This window comes from Charadrius vociferus, unplaced genomic scaffold (assembly GCF_000708025.1).
Source record: "Charadrius vociferus isolate BGI_N301 unplaced genomic scaffold, ASM70802v2 scaffold487, whole genome shotgun sequence".
NCBI classification, from domain to species: domain Eukaryota; kingdom Metazoa; phylum Chordata; class Aves; order Charadriiformes; family Charadriidae; genus Charadrius; species Charadrius vociferus.
Genome location: NW_009649169.1, coordinates 1,357,705 through 1,373,986, shown reverse-complemented (window position 1 = coordinate 1,373,986; position 16,282 = coordinate 1,357,705). Strand labels below are relative to the sequence as shown.

General features: G+C 39.8%; 1 protein-coding gene across 1 annotated transcript; it reads right to left on the bottom strand.

The window, feature by feature from the left end:
* Positions 1-1,204: 1,204 nt before the first annotated feature.
* On the bottom strand, positions 1,205-7,804 carry LOC104289544 (chromosome unknown open reading frame, human C3orf38). The gene is made up of 3 exons (XM_009888502.1): positions 7,672-7,804; positions 5,434-5,654; positions 1,205-1,780 (listed from the first exon to the last, which is right to left on the bottom strand). Exons 1-3 carry the CDS (start codon positions 7,802-7,804, stop codon positions 1,205-1,207), a joined length of 930 nt encoding a protein of 309 aa, XP_009886804.1.
* Positions 7,805-16,282: the final 8,478 nt, after the last annotated feature.

Below are 16,282 nucleotides of genomic sequence, written 5' to 3'. Positions count from 1 at the left end.
TGTCATGATTTGCCATCTTCAACAAGAATGTGGAATGTGCCATGGGGAATGTTTCCGTTTTCACAACTTGTATTGGTGAAGCTATAAACTTAAAACAAAACTCACAAAGAATCCACGCAAGCTGCAGAAAAAGAAGTTTCCCTCGTTTCACCTCTTATCACTTATAAATAAAAAGTAAAAAAACTCAAGTTCTACAATGGCAATAATTTCAGTTATTAAGTAGTAATTAGATTATTTATTTAGTATCACTTATCATTGTAACTGCCCAGCATTAACAAATGTAATAAAGGAGCTCAGAGTAGACAATTCTTATTTTGAGAAAACATACAAAAATCACAAGTTTTATATTAAAAACTCTGTTGCAAGTATATACAAAATAATTATTAAAGCATTTGGTTCACACAGCGCTGCTGTAAGTCATGAAATCAACTACTTGATCCAAGAGTCAGTGCTAGAAATGGGCGCCTGGGCAACCATTTCAAATTTGTCTGCTTGGGGACACAGATAGAACAACAGAGAGTTTGTCAGTATTCATTACAAAGTTGGAACCATAAGGTAAAAGGAAAGGAAGCTATTAACCCAAAGAGAAAAAGACTTCAATGATGCTAAGTTCCTTGCATTGTCCCATTAAACTACTACTATTGTTCAGTGACAGAACCACATTTAGAATCTAAGTGGCAGCAGTGTTCATTCACATTAGTTTGTCTGTTCTCTCTAAAAACTCCTAAAGCGCAGATGGTTTTCTTGGGACTTTGAAGTCCATTTAGACACCCACCAATCCCAATTCCAAAAAGCCAGAAACAACGACTTCCTGTTACAACTCGGAGTTTAAACTGATGACCTGAAGAAAAGCAACCTGCAGTTTGTGAACCCCAAGTCATCTAAGCCCATTATATACTGCTGCCAACCCATATTTAAATGTAACCACGTTTTGTAACCAAGAATAACCAAACTAACTCCATTCTTAACTACAGTACAAAATCTGAAGTAATACTGTGAAATATTTGTTAGCTCTTGGAAAGGTGCCCAAAAGCATGACCTTTATTAATACTTTAGACTCTGTATTCCACTCAGTTCATCATCCAGCAAATACGACTCAAAAAAGAGACAACATCACGTCGTGCACAGTTGAATATTGAAATGGTTGCAGCCAAGTGGTGTATGTTCCCCTCCTCACCCAGTCACTCAGTTGTGAAAGAATTGCTCAGAATTTCTGAGGTTCAAACACAGTCAGTTCTTTCCCATCATATAACTCTTGCAGTTGGTTTGACTCATATTTTAGGGAGGGTTTTTCAATTTGCATCCCAGGCTCCAGAGCATTCTGTCCAACTATTTTAAGGTTCACAGCTTTTATTTTCCAGGTATTCTCCTTAACAGGACAGCTAATGAGTCCAAAAATTTGTTCAAAGATGCCCAAACAAGTGTTGTCTCTATGTACCGTGCCAGCCACTGCTACCAGTACTAACCCATGTCGAGACATGGTACATTTCAGTCCACTGGCATGCAAATTAGGGTTGAACAGAAGATATTCTTCTTTAACCAACGAGAGGAGACGAAGGCTCACCATTTCTGCACCAACATATTCTTCCATGTTTTTTTCTAATGTGTTGTAACAGAACTTCATTTTAGCATCTTCCCAAAAATGCTGTGGTCCCCATCCTTCTTCAGATTTTGCTCCCAAGGGATGCTGAGAATTCAGGAGTTCAAAGAACCATTGACAGAATTCCTCTCCTAGATCACGAATGGCATCTTGTGGTGACTTTTGTCTCTCTCCGTGACTCTGCAATCAAGCACATTTTTTTTCTTAGAACTATTTAGCCTTAACGTGCGAGATTACCATTTAGAACAACATAAAATCGTGTAAATACTTATTTTAAACATTTTAAGTGTTCTTTAAATGTTCCAAGACAGAGTGCCTGAAGGAAAACAATAAAGTAAAATCTCTTTTATTTTTAAGATGATTATCTTATCTAGCAAATCAGAGTAGGTTATTTGAATTACAGTTAGAATAGTCCTTCAGTTTTGTCTTGGTCTACAATTTATAAACAAAGAGGAAAATCCTGGCTCTACTGAAGAAGGGCAGGGAGGGATTTTTGAACTACTTCCATGAGACCATGATTCTCACACTGACAAAACTCCTGCTGAGCAAAAAGTAGCTGGGTTAGTAACTTTTCACTGGCCTTCACATTTCCAAAAGAAGGTTACAGAAAAACAAGAAAGATACAGACTTAACCTGAAAAGCTAATTTCATATTAAGGCATAGCAATTTCCCAAAAAGTGCTTATAAATAAGCGATTATGTTGACATGTTTTTCCCGTTTCATGTTGCCTTCAGTCTCTTTTAATCTGGTGAATTGTGTTGGTCTCTGCACCTTCATATAGCTGATAAAAACCAGTAGGACTTATTGGGAAGTCACCTTTTGAATATGCGTTTCCTAATACCTGAAGCTGACAGAGTACTTCTGCTTTATGGAGGCATTTTACCTATGTCAGTGGAATATGCCAACAAAATGCACAACTAACCCTGGGAGAGCTGAAACTCAAAGAATTAATGTATTCCCCAGAACTTTTTCTCCACCAGATGACGTGCCTCAATTTAGCCCTGTTTGGCAGTAAGACTGCCAAAAGTCATCCAAAAGACACTTGGTCACTTTCATGAGTGATGTTTGTAGTCCTCACCATATTCCTAATAGTAAAAGAGCCCAAATCAAAGAAAACCATAACTTATGTTACCTTTGCTCCTCCAAAATAGACAAAAGTCTTGAGGAATCTCAGTTACTTTTCTAATTGGACAACTGATCACTTAAAACAGACTGAGGAAATATCACATTGGGATAGGAAGGCTGCAGGGATTTTCACACAGCAGCACAGGCTTACTCTGGGAATAAAGGTAACTCCATTCAGCCTGTCATAAAATCCTTTCTTCAGACTGTCATAAAATCTTTTGTTCAACACTGAATCTGATGAGAAAGTATTTTTAAGTAGTGAGACAAAGTAAACATTGCTAGCAAACAGCCAAACCTTCAAATAATAATTTGAAAAGGCTCAGTCAAAGATTCTTGTCATGTCCAGAAGCCTCAGAGAAGAATGAGTCAGTGAAAGAAAGCATGCAACTGAAAATACATCTTCCAATAGTTCCTCAATGGTTATGGACAAGTCACTTGTGCCCTTTTTTTCCTTGCTTTACAGAAAATGACACACACACACTCTCCTAAAATACATCTAAGATGTAGAGGGCTAAAAAATACTTCAAAAATATTTAGGTTTAATGATGGGTTGCTGAGACTGACAACAGAGTGGTGGGTATGAAGTTTTGAAGCCAAATTCACAGTAAGTAGCAAAAGCAAGTATCAGTGAAGAACCAATGGTCACGTTATTAAAACCGTATCAGAAGAGTGTGACAAACCACTCCACGTGTTGTATCACTACATATGTACTGCAACAAAGTAAGCAGTAAGAACAGTAAGATTTTTTTAGACACTATTATGGGTCAAGCTAAGAAAAAAATAAATTTATTCCTTGCAACTGAATTCTTGGTACGTCTACAACTGTGTAAAAGAATAGCAAAACTTAAGGACAAACATTGAGGAAACAAGTTGCTTAGAAATTAGATATTTAAAACAGTTTTTTCAGTTGATTATAAAAACACATTTGGTTTACAAGACACTTCCTTCTAAAGGAAGTGTCACTGTAAAAGGCAACAATCGGATGCTCAAGTAGCAGTCCTGTGAGTCTATTTAATTTGTACATACGTAGTTTGTTTATCCTCTGCTTTCTCTTACTATAGGTAAGGGGTTTTTACGTATGAAAAATCACCCAAACTTTCCAATGTAAAGATACATGACCTCCAACTGTAAGGTGACATGTTTTTTGAACGAGAACTAAATGTACACTTATTTTGTAGGGCTTCTCGGTATTTGCAACTTGACAGCAAGACTTCTAGATGTAAATCAAATGTCAAGTTTGCTAACATCCAAGTCTAGTAAGTATTAAATTAAGTATGTTTTAAGTAAGTATTAAGTAATAAAGTATGAAACGTTCGGAGACTTTTATATAGAAATGCTGTATTTGTTTCACGATAAACTGTAATTAATTTCTAATTCTGTTATGTAGAACTGTTATCCATTTCTTCAAAATGGCCACAAGAATTCAGGGAAAATAAAGGCAAAGAATGTATGTGATAAATAAACCAGTTGAATTTCTCATTTTTTGTGAATGCGTTTGAAGTACTTTGGAGAATTACATTTACTTACCTTCAATCATAAAACTTTGCTACCATGTAATACTTGGGAAGTGATCTTGCAAGAGCAAAGTGTTTTTTTTTTTTCCAAAGTATGCACACAAAAAAAATTTTTTAAACAATTCTCAGCTAAATCATAATTCTCATCAGTTAATCCCTGACAGAAAGCTCAACGTAATAGGTTATCAACAACTACAGAGCTCTAACAGTCCAGGTGGTGGGGCTGTTGCCCATTAGGTCTCAAGTACAACACTTGAAAGAGCAAGGTGGCTATTTAGAACTACATGGTAAAGATCTGACACAAATAAAATACCGAAAGCTCATTACACCGCGAGGATTTGCTAAATGGCACAATTTTGAACTTCAAAGTAACCTGTAATTGCCAATACACATTTAGTTACACTATATTAAGTGTTACGAATACCAAGAGGGAAAAACAACACGGACCTGGCACTACTACAAACTTTACATTTCAATGATATAAAAATTCACTAAGTCCATTCTGCACTCTAATTGCAAGAGATAAGAAGGAAAACAGCTTACAGACCGTGCTATTTTGACTGCACTGTCTCTACAAGTAGATCAAGGCCACTTACCAAAAGGCAGTTTTCTCTCCATTCCCTCCCTCGTCCGCAACATTTTAGACAACAGTTTGACAGACATTTTTGCCTTATGATCTACTATCAAGAGCATCTCTTTGCTCTGCTCCGAGATGTGCCCTAACAATGGTATCGCTAGTGCCTGGTGTGCCTGGAGGATGACTGGATCCATCATAGTAAAAAATGACAAGAGGCTATCCAGGGTTTCTGTACCATTAACTCTGGGTTTAGTTGTCCTTGAATCCACAGAATTATTCGTGAATACCCTCTATTTTAGCTTACAGTACAACTTAAAAAATTAAAAGCATGGAGAAGACTTCGCACAGAGTTCAAATGTACTAATATACTTTGCAAGACAAAGCAGAAGACTGTGCTCTGCAAGTGATATGTTGGCACAGACACCTTTAAATGATGTGATTTTAAAACAAAAACCACAAACCAACCAAAATCAAACAAACCAAGAGTTAAAGAGATTCAGTACCTTCTTAAACACAGGTAAAGAGCCACATTTTGGATGTACATTAGAACACTTACACTGGTTACCCTTCAAAAGCAATGCTAAGCATCCTTAGGTCTTTCTGAAAGCAGCACTCACCTCTGCGTGTGGTTTTCTTTCCCCTGACTCTGAGGGATGTGTTGTGAGTTGCCCACTCCAGTACTGCTTTACACGATCAATAAGTAGTTGTTTCTCAGAGGAAGGAGGCACTGGAATTCCTTGTGCTGCCAAATACTTAAAAATTATTTCTCTATAGACTTTTCTGCGTTTCAAAAGTTCTTCTACGCTTTGGCTGTAAACCAAAATGGCACGAATGGCTTCTGCAAGTAAAGAAATTTAAGTTAGCTGTTGCTTCACTCATAATTGAAACCCAAACCTGACCAGCACCTCCAAATGCAATACAAGACAAGCCCAAGTGAAACGCAAAAACTTAAGTTTGTTTACAAACTGGTATCTGAACTAATCATCTTAGACACAGAAGATATCCAAAGACTTGGGAACACATTTAAAAAACAGTGCTGTTTTTCCTGAAGACCTTGCTACCTTGTAATCCTTACTTCCAGTATCAACGACTGCTTGTAACTTGTTATTATTTGAGCTTGATTAAAAGGATGCAGATTTTTCTTCCAAATGAAATTACCAATATTCTTCAAGTATTTGTAGCTGTTCAGAAACTTCAAGTGCTTCAAGAAGTATAAAGATTCTTGCACACAATGCATTTCACCTATACTTCCTGAGATGCAGCTAGACTTAACTTCAAAATACGTTCATTCAACAGGAAATCATTTAGGGCTTCCTGCTTTGTGTCACCATACAGCACTTTCACTTAGCAAAAGCTGAGCTTGGTTTCATTCTCCATTAGAAAAGCTCTGGGATATTTCAAAAGAAGCCATCCACCTCTCTTCTTGGAAGCAAGATTACACAGAGAAAGAAGAACCAGACAAATCTTTTATGGTTCTTCTGAATATGGAACGTGCATCTTAATTTCTGCATCAAATGGATAGTTCACATGATCTCCAAACTTGTCAGAGAACACATTGTTATTTTGAAGAAAATGAAAGTTTTCAAATGTTTCCCATGAACACAAAACTGACAGAAATACAGAGAGATAACTAAGGTAATCTCTGATTCCTCATATGCTGAACAAGAACTCTAGTACCAGAAGTTTCCAGTTTTTCAAACAACACACAGTAGTTTGCAAAAGTGAGGTTCCATCTAGGTTCCTGATGACTGATGGAAATGGAATTAGATCTGTTTTATTTCCACACTAATAAATAAATAAATGCCATGCATTGTAGCACAATGACACTGGAGTGTAACATTCAAAAAAATTCAGCTACAAGGCTCTGTGGCAAAATTAGGAAACATGACAAACTGAAATTCACTTTTAAAGTAGCCAGTTCTCACCTGAACCGAGGCTGGGTACTTAACATGTTACTGATAAAAACTGTAAGTTTAAACAAGAAGAGACTACTAGCAGAAGTAAAAAAAAAACAAACCAAAAAACAAAAAACAAACAAACAAACCCCACAAAACACCTTTTAATTTAACTGACAACCACTGCAAAAAGTAGATGAAAAAAAGAAATAATAAAGACTACAAGACCTTTTTAACAAGTGTGTTTGGAAAATCTTACAGGTCTGAGTTACATCACATGAAACATATTCAAGGTTTTTTGGATAAGTATATTTCAGGGCCATACACTGAATGGTCTCAGGTCACATACAAAATCAAGTTTTACGAAACAAATCTCAACATCTACAAAGTGATGAAGAACAGTGACACCTGAAAGTGCTCCATTCTACAAAGAAATAAGTTCAATATTTGATTTGTGTTTTACTCTTTCAAAACCTGAAAGCAAATGTCATTAACGCAAATAGCAAGAGACACTTGGCCAAAACAAACCCCAGACTCCCAGCAGCCAAACCCCAGTACCGCTCGGATGTACGCCAGCCCACTGCAGAAAAAGGCTCTCCCCAAATCTACGGCCCAACAGAAGGCAGCCGCACATGTCGGGCTGAGCCAACCCTCCCCCGGCCCGGCCAGCTCCAGCACACCGGCCTAGCTCGTCTCCCACTCCCCGGCCCACCGCTGTGAGCCGGCCCGGCCCGAAGCCAGCGGCGGCGGAGCAGGGACGCGTCCGCAGCCCTCGGCCTCGCCTCCTCGTCCGGCCCGGCTGTCTCCGCGCTGCCGCCAGGCCCACGGCCCGCCGGTGAAGGGCAGCACAGGGGCCGGCCGGCCGGGGAAAGGGAGGACAGAGGCCGGCTATAACATCCCGGCCGCGGGGCCAGGGAGGCCGCCGCAGGAATTCGCGGTCTCGTCACCGGCTCCGCGCACCTTGTCGGCCCTCCGGGTGCACCAGGCGGTTGGTGACGGTGTCCGTCAGCGCCATCAGCTCCTCGGTCTCGAGAAACTCCAGGAGCTGGCGGCACCCGGCCTGCTCCCGCTCGCTCAGCCCCAGCGACGCCATCGCCCGGCCTGGCCCGGCCCGCCGGAGCGGGCGGCGCTCCCCAAGCTGCAGCCCCTAGCAACGGCAGCTTCCCGGACGGCGCTCTAAACAGCCCCCCGTCCCCCCGTGCTCCCGGCAATCGGCACCGGGGGGGAATAGCGACTGGCACTAAGGTTCCTCCCGGGAGCCAGCGCCGCCGGCGAGAAGAGCGGCGAGGTCGGGCCGCAGGGCTCCTCCCGGCAACAGGAGAAACCGTTCCCGCGTGTCGGGCCCCGGCCCCGGCCGGGGACGGCCTCGGCCGGCCGTGGAGAGCCAAAGCCGGGCACAGGAAGGATCCAATGGCTGCAGCCCAGTCCACGGGCAAGGGAAAGTCACAAGAAAGTGAACTTTAATTATAAATCCCTCACATATATGATACATATATTTAAGTATCACACTTCCCTTCCATCAGATAGTGAATTTGTCATGCTCATTTTCTTCCCCCACCCCTTGAGCCAGTGCGGTATTGCTGTAAATTGCTGCGATCGCACCTGCCCCACATGGCTAGCGGTAGCTAGCTGGTGGCTTCCCCTCCTCACCCACCAGCCCAGGCGAGGAAGAAAAGGAGAAGGGAAAGTAGACCTCCCCCAGCTGTTTAACAACAGGTTTTCATCATTAAGGCAGAGCCAAGGCATGCAGTCTCGGTATTTCCAAGCAGCTCTCCAGGGCGACAGCCCCTGGAGAGGGAGGCCTGGCACAAGCCAGGCTCCCCACAAGACCAGGCTGTGCACAGCCACCACCCCTGGCTCCTGAGGAATAGCTCAGTGCTCCTACTAAAGTCGGGCAGATGCCCTCGAGTGTCAACAGCCTTTGGAAGTCAAGCTGTGGTAAGGTCTACGGCAGTGACTTCGGCTGGACTGACTGATCTGTGGATAGTGGAGATGCAGCCAGTGTGGTATGAAGTCTTCCACTCGTGACTGATGGAGCTCTTGGACAGCTGAGGAACTAACCGCAAGCAAGTTGCACGTGTCTGCAAGAGTAGAAAACCTGACAGCACAGCCCCCACCTGAGGAAAGGAAGTTCTATAAGCCAAAGCTGCTTCTCTTGAAGCTTGAGAGTCTTGAACCTTGTGCTGCTCCTCCACGTGGCAGTATTTTCTCAGTCAAGGGCAGAAAAAACCCAATCGTGGTCACTTGATGGGTTAAGGAGAGGAAAGAAAAAGGAGGAAAGATGAACAAAAAAGGAAACAGACGACAGCAGAAGCATCAGTTGAGCTAAGGACCATAAGCTACATGAGGGCTGGTGCTGAGAAAAACACAGGTGCAATTAGTCCTTGACCTCACTGTGGTGGAAAAAGGCAGGCACTTTCATCAAACCCATGCTTTAATACAGGTAGCATAAGGAGGCCACCTTTTGGTGCTAAAGCTACCTGTGGTTTCAAAAACAGGAAGACCTAGATTCTGTAAGGATACACAGACCATCGCTTGAAGACAGGAGTTAAAACTACTGGTGATGCCTTTGTGCAAAGATGTGACAAAACAACCCAACACTTCTTTATGGTAGGCTCTATTCAGATCTGTAATAATGAATGCCTGCCCTCAAGATCTCATAAACCTAAGACAGAACACCTACATGAACACAGAACACATCCCTACCCACCATGTTACACATACATTTGTTTTAGGTGATTGTTTCCTCTTTGAGGAAAAAAGCCTGTCTGTGCAGATCTCCCTAGTTCATCAGAAGGAAAACCAACACACATTCACAGCTGGAGTAATAGCTATTCTCTTGAGCTATAGCAATAAACACAAAATAAACCAGAAACAGCTGAACCAATATTGCTCATGAATTTTAAGTCTAACTTCCAGATAAAAATTCAGCCCTGTAACATCTGGAAAGATTCAACACAATAATGCTTACTGTCCGCTGTGCCAAATTTCCCCTCACGTGTATATTGATTTAATATTCTTTACGCAGTTAGAGCAGCATCTAACAGGTTCTATTAACAAGATCAGCCTCATATATAATATACATGCTGTTGCCATACAGCTATTGCGCCATTCTGTAAGACCAGTTACTTGTGTGTTCTTCATGTAAAAGACAGACCTCCCACCATAATATGCAGTACAGAATTCTGCATATCCATATTAGAGTTTACAAAGCAAAATTAGTTCATGAAAAATGGGACAACCTCCATGCCACTGAGGTAGTTTTGCTGCTGAAATCTTGAATTTCTTAAAATTAATCCTGCAAGATTAAAATTCTAAAATGCATCCAAGAAATATAAATGACCCTTCACTTCATTTTGCTTACATTTAAATAAACCTATTTAGATTTGCAGCCTTCAGGGGAATAATAGCTAACCGAATATTCTAGAATTCAGGAAAAAAATCAAGATGCCATTTTAAAAATTAGATTATTTTGGCATGTTTTCTGTGTTTTCAGTGAATTTTTTTTTTTTTTTTGGCAGATTGCCTTAGAATGGTCACATTGCCGTTAATCCTGAGCGAAGAAAAATGCATTGTCATCACAGAGATTGGAAAGCCTCTTTAATGTTCAGATCTGGTCTTTCCTATCACTCAGAATTCCCTATAGAGTTTTCATTTAAACTTTCAAAATCGACTTTGATCATTGACAAGGAATATAAACTGGCATTCCTAAAGGGGAAGAAACAGGAAAATTATTATCCTATATAAACAAAAGGTGAATAGAACTCTTGTAACATTAAACTGCAGTTGTAACTCAAGGAGTCACTAAAAGCGAACCTCTCTCCCCATTCCACTACCCCCCCTGCCCTATTCAGAATTTTATTTACTGCAAATTAGATCCCTAAGAAGTCAACCGTCCTCTCATTTCTACGAGCACAGTGGAGAAGTCGGGCACAGAGACAGAAAATACTGGATTTAATGATACTGATACACAGGAATATAGCTTCAGACAGTGCTAGATGCTTTAGGTCACATAGGCACTGCTCTGACACCAGCAAGGCAGCACAAAATATATCCAAGGTTATTTAGATGGCAGGTACTGAACTTAACCAAAATACCAGTTACAGATTTTTTTCTCCTTCCTTTGAAAGCTAAGTTGAATCATAGAATCATAGAATAGTTTCGGTTGGAAAGGACCTTGAAGATCATCGAGTTCCAACCTCCCTGCCATAGACAGGGACACCTCCCACTAGACCAGATTGCCCAAGGCCACGTCCAGCCTGGCCTTGAACACCTCCAGGGATGGGGCCTCAACAACCTCTCTGGGCAACCTGTTCCAGTGCCTCACCACCCTCAAAGTGAACAACTTCTTCCTAATGTTTAATCTAAGCCTGCCCTCTTCCAGTTTAAAGCCATTCCCCCTCATCCTATCACTACATGCCCCAGTAAACAGTCCTTCCCCAGCTCTCCTGTAGGCCCCCTTTAGGTACTGGAAGGCTGCAATAAGATCTCCCCGGAGCCTCCTCTTCTCCAGGCTGAACAACCCCAACTCGCTCAGCCTCTCCTCATAGCAGAGGTGCTCCAACCCTCGGATTATCCTTGTGGCTCTCCTCTGGACCCGCTCTAGCAGGTCCATGACCTTCTTTTGTTGGGGACTCCAGAGCTGGACGCAGTACTCCAGGTGGGGTCTCACGAGAGTGGAGCAGAGGGACAGAATCACCTCCCCTGACCTGCTGGCCACACTTCTTTTGATGCAGCCCATATAAATGAGAAATTGCTGACTATAACAGCAGCAAACAGATACAAATTTTACAGTAATCTGTAGAAGTAGCTGTTTTATAGGTGGGGCCAGTCATAAACTATAACTTAAGGATATTTACACACATACTTAAATGACACTAGCCATTTTATTAACTCGTTTTACCACTGCTATCCTACACTAAATTTTCCAACAAGTTAGCTTATATAGTGTCAATTATGCTGATAGATGAAGACGATGTGTATGGCGTGAAAGAATATATCATAAAAACGGACAACAGTAGCTAGTTGCCATATGAAGCCCATTCATATGGCAACTAGCCCATTTAACTGTACCTCTCATTCAATTTCATTTCATAACCGTGAATTGATATTTTATACTTTCTACCTGCCATCATTGAGTTACTTTTTTTCTTACATAATTCTAATAGGAAAAAAATTGTTTCCAATATGACCTTTTCAACTTTCAACACACAAAATTCAAGTACTTAAAGTCACCTGTACACCAAACAACCTGAAAGTTGGCATTTGCCTTAAACTTACATAGAATATTTCAAGCACACTGGGGCAGCTCTTCATTCTATCCAGCCGCTTCTAATTGTTAGGTGCTTCCTTCATCCAGGCACCCCAACCACCCCTTGGGCTCAAGGCTCACTATATAGTCATCACAATCCAGATGTTTAACCCTGGACACCAACTTTTTCCTGCGCTGTTTACCAGCCACAATAACCTGCTGTGAAGTGGGCCACAGATGTGAAAACTTACAATGCTGCATTCGGTTACTAACTTCTGGTACTGTTCCACTGAAAAATTGTTACTTCTGCCTGAAATGTTAGCATGTCAAAGAAACTGAAATAATATCCAGGGCATAAAAGTTTACATTTGGTATGTTAATATATTTTGCAATGAATTTATCAAAGGGCTTATGTGTACATTGCCATTTTGATAAATATTTGATAAATATTTTGCCTGCAAAATAGGTACTATGCCATAGGACCAGAGATTTGAGAACCCTTATACTTATGTCCAAACTTTGTGATTTTCTTATGCAAGGAACTTGTCAAAATTATACAAAGTAGAAAATTAAGATAAGCTTTAAGTCAAAGGTTACACGAAAAAATCACCGTTAAAAGTTTTGCAAAAACAGTAAAAATCCATGATCAAAGAGCATTAAGAATTTAGAGGACTGAATAATAAATCTAAATGATCCAGCATTTTCAAATGACAGCACTTAATATTTTGAAGCAAAAGAAAAAACTAATTACACTGTCTTTATCACTGGACTCCAGCAATCAATCAAGGGGACTAAACAAAGCAATGGAAACAAGTGTATCACACTAGAGGTTACTATCTCTATTAGCAGCACGATCAGAAACAAACATAAGCTCATACAGTGCAACAACTGAGGCTCAGCTCTGTGTTTTAGTGCCAACCGATCTTCCTCGGAGGTTTAGGCCAGCGCTTGGTACTCAAAACACAGGGCTGCTGCAGATCTTCAACAATTTTACGCTGGAGAAAGACAAACAAATAGAAACAGAGGAATCTTACAGCTGCTGCACCCAGACCTGTTTGTGGTGCCAAGTTTGGCTTCCAAGCCTGACACAATAGCTTTAAAGGGGTTAACAGCCACCATATTTTCTAGTCATTTTCCCCCAGGGGTAAACACCATACCAGCCACTAAAATGAACATGTCCATAGTTGTTTGGTGTTTTTTTTTTTCTCTTTTAAACACCATATACAACTTCCTCTTGCAAGCTTTAACATTGTCCTTCCAACCACTACCACGTCCACCTCTGCCCTGCCAGCCTTATGCCATTCTCCATCTGCACGTTAAAAACCACTACATGAGCCCTCCGTTACCAGGTCAGAGACCTCACAGGCCTGTCCTGCGCCGAGATCTGGGCTGATCACTGAGCAGATCCCCATTTCCGCATGGGTTCCGATTTCCCCTTTATGGGGGAACGTATCATCTGAACAATACATGATGCTTGTAAATTACATAGGCACATGCACTAAATACAAAGCCTGGTTCCCAGTGCACCTGGCTGACTATTTAAATAAATGATCTTAAAGCTGCCAGTGTTTTGAAGCTGGTCAGTGCTAGTCAAACCCGAGGATGGACTGCTGGGTGTCTGAGTTTCAAATGCTGATGGAAGCTTTTTCTGCAGTAGGTGTGTTCTTCAGACGTCTCACACTGGTGACCAAAAAAGCTATTCCTCTCCCTCACACAGACATACTTCTCTCTTCAGCAGTTATCTATTTGTAAAGAATCTGTAATACTATTAAGACTTTTTGAATACTTAGTTAACTGAAAGCTCCCAAATTTACCACAGCAGGAAAGTTAATTAACTAAAAGGAAGGACAGGGAGGGGGAGAGAGACAGCAGTTCTGTGTTAATGACCCTGGTACAATCCTGGGTATTCTTGGATATACTTCAACAGATTTAGTCCATTCAAATCCAAATATCCACACACCTGGAACATCAAGACCTAGCAGCTGTGCAACAATCATACACCAAACATAACATGGTAACCATAAACATTACAGCAGTACTTTCAGAGTGGTTCCCCAAAGGACAAGATCAATTTCTACCAACAACAAAGACAATGTTTTATTGAACAAATCTATGTACAGTACAAAAAAGTTTTTAAAATGAAACACTACTGTTGATTTATTGCAGTTTGATGGCTCAGTTTTAATTTGTACTCTTATATAAAATGCAAAGTAAAATAATTTAACATTCAACAAGGAAGCACAAATTTCCTTTCTTGCTGAACCTGTAACAGCTTTTACAAATTAACAGAGTCCCAAAATGCATACACTGCATTTAATCAGAAAGGTGTTATACAGTACCAAATAAATTAAGAAAATAGTAACACTACCACCCCCCCTTTAAGTCTTTTGTCCATACCACTGGTGTTAAACAATAAAAGAAATGAGTACAGCTGAACCTTCAATGTGATATTAAAATCACAAAATTTAATGTTATAAATTATCCAAACTATACAATTTATATAGTTTTAATGAATATGGCTAAATAACCAAAGTACCAGTGACCTTTCCCCACAGATATGACCACTTTCAACCTACTTTCCGTATTTTATTATTATTTTTTTGTGAAAGGTGCCTACCAAGCGGCAACTCTTTGAAAATTAGAACTTACATGACCTTTACAGTGAACTGCAATCGGGTTAGAGTAGACAGTCTTAAAAGGAAAGTCTAAATCCAAGTTATAGCCACCTGAAGGAACGTTATTAGAATACGATTATCAGCAATGAAATGCACAAACTTTGATCCAACAAAGCTCCTCAGCTCATGTATAACTTCAGGCAGCTTGAAGATATTTGCATGCTTACATTACACATGTACTTCAGTATTTATTGAATCAAACTGATACATCTTGAAGAAGTATTTCCAATTATATCATACAATGCTTAATGCCTGGGAAAAAAAAACACTTTCAGTTCTAGATTTGGAACCTTTTTCAGCCCTAGAAGTTGCAGGCTTAGTATAGGGTAATACTCAACATAGTAAAGAATGCTTAAAAAGCACGTAGAATTATTCCCCATACATTATAAGTATCTTTTTGCTCCTAATTAAAGTTGCTTGATACTGCAACTATCTGAGAATACCAACAGGTATCAGAGAGTAGTTTAAAGAAAATGCAATGTCTTTTGAAGTAAAAATCATTATTAAAACAAAAGTGTTACCACCCACTTGCTACTTCAGGTCAATTTAGCATATTTCTGACAGGTGTTGGGTGATGCTAATGTTCACCTATGTAAGAATTCAGTTTTCCAGTTCTCCAAAGTGTATATACTGAACACATGGTATAAACAAATGGTGGTGTCCAAGAAAAGCATTTTTGAACAAAAATTATTTTAATGCAGGTACAAAAAATTATGGTCACAGTTTATGCATGTACATAGATGCATTTTTCTACACACTTAAACCAAAGAAAATACAAGTCTCGATCATGTTTTCAAAGCATCTTCAAACACATGGAGCTCCGGGAAAAGGCAAAAAAGCACCAAAGATTAAAGGTACATTTAAAAGACTTTACACCAACATTTTTTCATATCTACTGACTGAGTTTTCAGATTTTTAAAACTGTAATACTTTAAAATTAACCTTTTTTTTCCAAATATATTTCAGCAAATTTAACTAGATTAACAATGTTAAGCAAAGAAAGGGGAGCCTGGGAACATTCAAGATGATATCTGGGTCCTTAAAAATTAGTTGGTAACTTGAAAGCAAAAAATGTGAAAGTGCATTTGGCTGGTACGGTCCCCATTACATTTTCATTTAAAAACTTTTAATGTATTTATATATGTAAATATATATAGTGTGTGTATACATGTATATATAATGAATGATGCATTTAAATAATTTTTTTTGCAACTGCAAAAAAAATTCTTTGGTGCCTCAAATGTCATACAAAGCTCTGAAAGTGGGCCACTCATCTGTAATAATGTAATGCACACATACCTGTGATCATAATTTTATAACCTTTTATGTTAATCCAACTCAAAGTTAAGGCAAAAATTTTCTAGAATTCAAAAGAGTATGATTTTGAATTTGCGTTGGTTTTACCTCCTGGAGGTGAAAAGGAAGCAGAATTAATGCAAATATCTGTTTAATTTCACAGAGGATTATTAGCAGAGGCATTACTGAACTATTAAGTTTAAGTTCCAGAACTATGTAACAGCCTATTTTACAATAAAACCGTAGGTTTGCAAGTGTGAGCCATTGCTACAATGAACAGATCTTAATGTACCTCTTGAGTTTTTTACTCATTAGTCGTTACGTATCTATTGATTTAAACAAGTTGATC

Bases quoted from the DNA above. Each gene is read 5' to 3' on its own strand.
- LOC104289544 (XM_009888502.1), bottom strand. From the start codon at position 7,804: ATGGCGTCGCTGGGGCTGAGCGAGCGGGAGCAGGCCGGGTGCCGCCAG. The intron at 5,655-7,671 runs GTGCGCGGAGCC...CTTTACTTGCAG, and splicing joins GCACCCGGAGGGCCGACAAG to AAGCCATTCGTGCCATTTTG. The intron at 1,781-5,433 runs GTGAGTGCTGCT...GCTTGATTGCAG, and splicing joins AAAGAAAACCACACGCAGAG to AGTCACGGAGAGAGACAAAA.